This window comes from Charadrius vociferus, unplaced genomic scaffold (assembly GCF_000708025.1).
Source record: "Charadrius vociferus isolate BGI_N301 unplaced genomic scaffold, ASM70802v2 scaffold435, whole genome shotgun sequence".
In the NCBI taxonomy this organism is placed as follows: domain Eukaryota; kingdom Metazoa; phylum Chordata; class Aves; order Charadriiformes; family Charadriidae; genus Charadrius; species Charadrius vociferus.
Genome location: NW_009648540.1, coordinates 476841 through 481532, shown reverse-complemented (window position 1 = coordinate 481532; position 4692 = coordinate 476841). Strand labels below are relative to the sequence as shown.

Sequence of the window (4692 nt, the reverse complement as noted above, 5' to 3'; positions counted from 1 at the left end):
CGGAAGACCTCTGAATAGTGCGTCGTGTTAGGGCTACAGCAGAGACGGCTGCTTTAGCGTATGTCAGCACACAGAGGTTGCCTAATGGCCAATACTGTGGTTTGTTACTACACAAAATAATGTGCTGATCATCCTATTTGTGTCACGGAGGAAGTTAAATAAAGGCCACTCTATCATAGCTTTTATTCACCTTTAGGTTTGTTTGTAGCTGAATGCTGCTGGACAGTTTCAGAATGGCTTTTATCGAGAATTAAAATAAACACATGCAATTTGAATATTCAAATGAAGTGAGCACATTTATCATTTCAGCTCTCCTACGCAATACAGCTTGGTCTGCAGATTCAATGTAATTTATACATATTGCAGAAGTGGCTAAAGAAAAAGATCAGACTCCAGTGTGACTGATGATTTCTAACAGAAAGTTAACATTTCATATTTTTTTAATCTTTTAAATGGCATAGATAGAGGGGATGGAGTATATACGTATCACACTGATCTCACTATTTTACAATTATTTTTATTCTGTGTAGTGAAAAATACATCTGGTTGTCAAATTACCAAAATGAAAAAAAAAAAATATCAAAGCCAACAACAAAACACACAACCCTGATGCTTTAAAGAATTAGTCTCAGGAGGACTGTGGGATTTTACCATTATATTTCAGAATAACAGAGGTGATAAAAACAGCCAAAGTTAGAACATAATCACTAATAATTATAAGCTTCAATGCCAGGGCAAAATGCTGCAATTACTATGTCATCTGTCTTGTCATGGATTGTGACTAATTACCATCCCTGCTATGGCACCCACTCTGCTTATCCTTTACATCTAAAACAAAGAGATTCACACACATTTATTGGCAATCCCACTGCTTATCTCCCAACACAATTCAGAACCAGTTAGGAATATTTTCTACCTTCTTAAGAATAAAGAAAATGGAATAATAACCGATACACCACGATTCTTAAATGTCAGAGCACTCCTTGCTTTTCTGTTTGCAAAGAGAAGATTTAATAGTACTTTATTCTGGGGACAACTGGGATAAAGCACCAATGCTATCTTTGCTTTCTCAACTTTACTGCTAGCATCTTTGGAAGACATTATTCTACTAGTCATGAGGCCACTGTTCATCTGATTTCATTTGATGTTTCTTTGCTTGAAATCTGCATTTCCTGCTTTCTACTGACTTCTCCGTCGTAATTCTAGCCGTCCCTTCTACAGGGAAGTAAGACAGGTTCAATTTACGATCCTTCTGGGATTCTTATTGTTTACAAAAAACCCACGACAATAATACTCCTTCCAGCTACCGATCAATACGCCAATAACTTCATCCTCCCCTTTTAAGTTGTCCTGTTTCTTTCACACCTCAACAGTGAGTTGTCTTTGTGGAACCTCAAAATACTGCATTGCTTGATGCTCTGACTGGTTATAGAACTTGATTTTTTAAATCAGTTGAAAAATCCAGAACACAGCAGGAAATGGGCAACTATCAACATACTTCTAACTACAAGATTTTAAGTGAGCAGACCTAACTCTTGCTGGCTACAGCATCTACTATGCATGGAAAACAAAATGCCTTTGTAGTAGAAAAATGAGCTGGAACTACTGATTTCCCTAGTCAATAATGCAGGCACCTTTAAAATTTCCTTTTTAATGTTAACAATGTGGCCTTGTCTATTATGGGAATAACCACTTGATTGTACCTATTTGCAAAACAGTGTTTAAATTATTTGGAAAGCACTGATCTTCTGTTAAATGTCTAACTAGTTTAAGCAGAAAAATAGGAAGTAAGTTCAGTTCTCTACCTTTACAGCTATGATCTGGGAACTCAAAATCTCCTATTGAAATCACTGGAAAGTCTCACGGTAAAATCTGGCTACGCTGAAACACACACTTAACTGTTTCAAAGATTAAAAGGTGAAGCAGATCTTGAGGGAATAAAAAGCCAACCAATCTCTTTTCACAATCCCTCATATAATTGTTCAAAGAAGATCTTTTGCAAATCATATTTGGTCTATGTTAGTATAGGAACCCTCAGAATACTGAAACACATTAGATTTTCTTTGATGCCTTTTTGGTACCAAGCTGTTTTGAAAGGTGAAATAATTGCACTTTCAAGCTGTCTCGTTTTTAGGTCTGCCACGGTTGCTAATAACTGTGTTCTTTTTAATTAAACTAACTGTAAAAATAACCTATGTCTTTCTTACATATGTAATTAAGAACTTTATACATTTAACTAATGAAGCTGTCAGCATAACTGAGCTAACAATGTGGTACGTGACAGTTATCACTGATTCCATAAAAGCAAGTTTAAGATCTACTAAGTATCACCTATTTCAAATTCCAGTAAACTGGGCCATATTTTGCCAACCCCTTCCTTCTGTCGCTCGTGCACACCCGCTCCTTCTTGTCAGTTTTTTTGTTTGTGCAGCTGCAACATACCCTGAATCAGGGGACTAACCCCATTGAACACCGAAAAGGCAGACCTTCCCTTATGGAAGGAAACAGAAATACCTGTCCCTGCGAGCAGGCATCTACTAAGTGATGAATTTGTCAAGACACTACACAAGATAGAAATTATAGTTTTACAAATTCAATGATCTTACAAGACATTGCTATAAACTACAACAAAATGGAGCAGCTGAAATTTGTATTTGCATATAAGCAAGACTGACTACTCATGAAATGCACTAATATTTCTGAATTAGAAATATTATATTTCTAATTAGTGAGTTTATGATCTGATACTATTTTAAAATATTAATTATATACTATTGCTCCCATGCCTGACTAGGTGCTGGATTTCAGCACACAGAATGGATGGACAAGCAGACTGAGTAAAGACTACATGAAGAATTTAATGTACAACATTTCTAAACTGTCTGAGTTTGTAACTCAATTCCAGCTTGTAACAACTCAGTTACAGTTGTCCGCAAAAAAAATTAGTTATTTAAATGTATTTCTTTTTCTAGTCTTTCCATATCTAAACTCTTTTTACTTGTAGAGGCTGAATTTTTCATCCAAATAGTTATTCACTATTTTTGGAGGCAGAGAGAGAGCGTGAGCGTGTGTGCGCACAACAGACATGAGCATTGCTTTCTTAAAACTTTTTAAGACATTATTAGTTTTTAGGTGCTCGATTTATTCACAAAATTTAGCCTTGTGAACGGCAGAATGACAGGGAAGAATAATCTCACAGGCTTTTCTGGTTAAAAACGTTGAGAACCTCTGTTTAATAGTGCCTTTAGTTAAAGCATTTAATCCAGGTACATTTAGGGGCACGACAAAACCAAATCTTCACATGCAACATGCTGTCAAGTGTGAAGAATCATAACGGAACACTGTAATCATACATATTTTTTGTGCAGTGACGTCTGTGCTAAAACAAAACAAATCAAAGCAATTCAGCTCATCTTATCATTATTCAAAATTATTGCAGTACCTTAAAGACTTATTCCAGTTCTTAAAGGACAGCTTACCCTACCACTGAGAAATCTGAGCTGGTGACAAAGAAGAGCACCTGTGCATCTGCCAGCTGATTTTAAGTATTTCACAAAAGACCACTTTTGATGTAAAAGCCACTCATAGAGAAGCAGACTAGAAGCCAATCTTTGAAAATCGCTTTGCTACAGCCAAGCAGTTAGTATGTAACTAAGTCACAGTACTGAATACTGTTTTATAGCTCAACACAGAATTTTTATTTCAGCTGATCAGGTCTTTCTGGAATATTAAAGGGAGGCTGTACCAGAAACTAGTGAGTGAATTCAACATATCAACAATAAGTCTAAGTTTACCTTCATCCTATCCATGTATGCTTCCATTTTTAATTGCTCCACAGCTTTCCTGGCTTGAGATATATTGGTTGTACTGTTTGACACTAGTTCCTTCATTTTGTTTTTCCTAGAAGAGACGAAGTTGAGACAATTTAAAAGCGCAGGTAGCAAATATAGCCCTTAGTGAAAAGACAGTTATCTGAAATTTAACCAACCCTCACCCACCACATTGACGCTGCCAGGCTGTAGGTCACAAATACAAACCAGAGACCATTTATTTTTGTTCTTTTGTTCAATAGCACCTTATTGCATTACATATTCGCATCCTCAACTACCAGTATTCAGTCTGAATTCTGAAAACAATATACAAATGCAGAGTACGCGGCCATTATTTCAGTGTAGAAATGGTTGCCCTGGTTCAGATTGCCAATGCAGAACAGCTGTTCCCAGGCCTTGCAGCCATTGCGCAGTTTGGCTCCATATCCCAGTTACACCTAGTAACATGAAAACAGGTTCAGAAATGCCCACAATGGAAATGAATGCCACACTGCTCTACCAAGCATCAGAAAGAAAGAAATTTTAAGATAGAGAACAAGTCAAAATTCTGACTATAGATTTCAGGAGTTTACAAATGAAGTAACAGAATAAGAAGAAATAATGCAGTAGTTTCCAACTTTCTGCTTACACATTCCCAGTGAAGTCTAAAGATGACTCAAAACCAGTAGAGTATACTATACAGTACAGGAATACATTCTTTTTTAAGAGATCTGCAGCCCTTGGGAAGGGACATCTAATTAAGGTGTGTCAGTGTTTGGTTTTCTTGCATTGCTACTCCCTGAGGGGCTTGAGCGTAAGTCAAGTCGTTATGCAGTTCTCAGCATTGTTACCAGGTTAGTCAAGATAACTACACTCGAACCTT

At 36.7% G+C, this 4692-nt stretch overlaps 1 protein-coding gene across 1 annotated transcript in view; it reads right to left on the bottom strand.

Annotated features, from left to right (window-relative positions):
* The window catches only part of GNG4 (guanine nucleotide binding protein (G protein), gamma 4), a 7280-nt gene extending 3390 nt beyond the window's left edge, over positions 1–3890 (bottom strand). Inside the window, exon 1 of the mRNA XM_009885934.1 lies at positions 3795–3890. Within this exon, the coding sequence (XP_009884236.1) occupies positions 3795–3890 (96 nt within the window). The remainder of the gene's footprint in view (positions 1–3794) is intronic.
* Between the last annotated feature and the right edge of the window lie 802 nt (positions 3891–4692).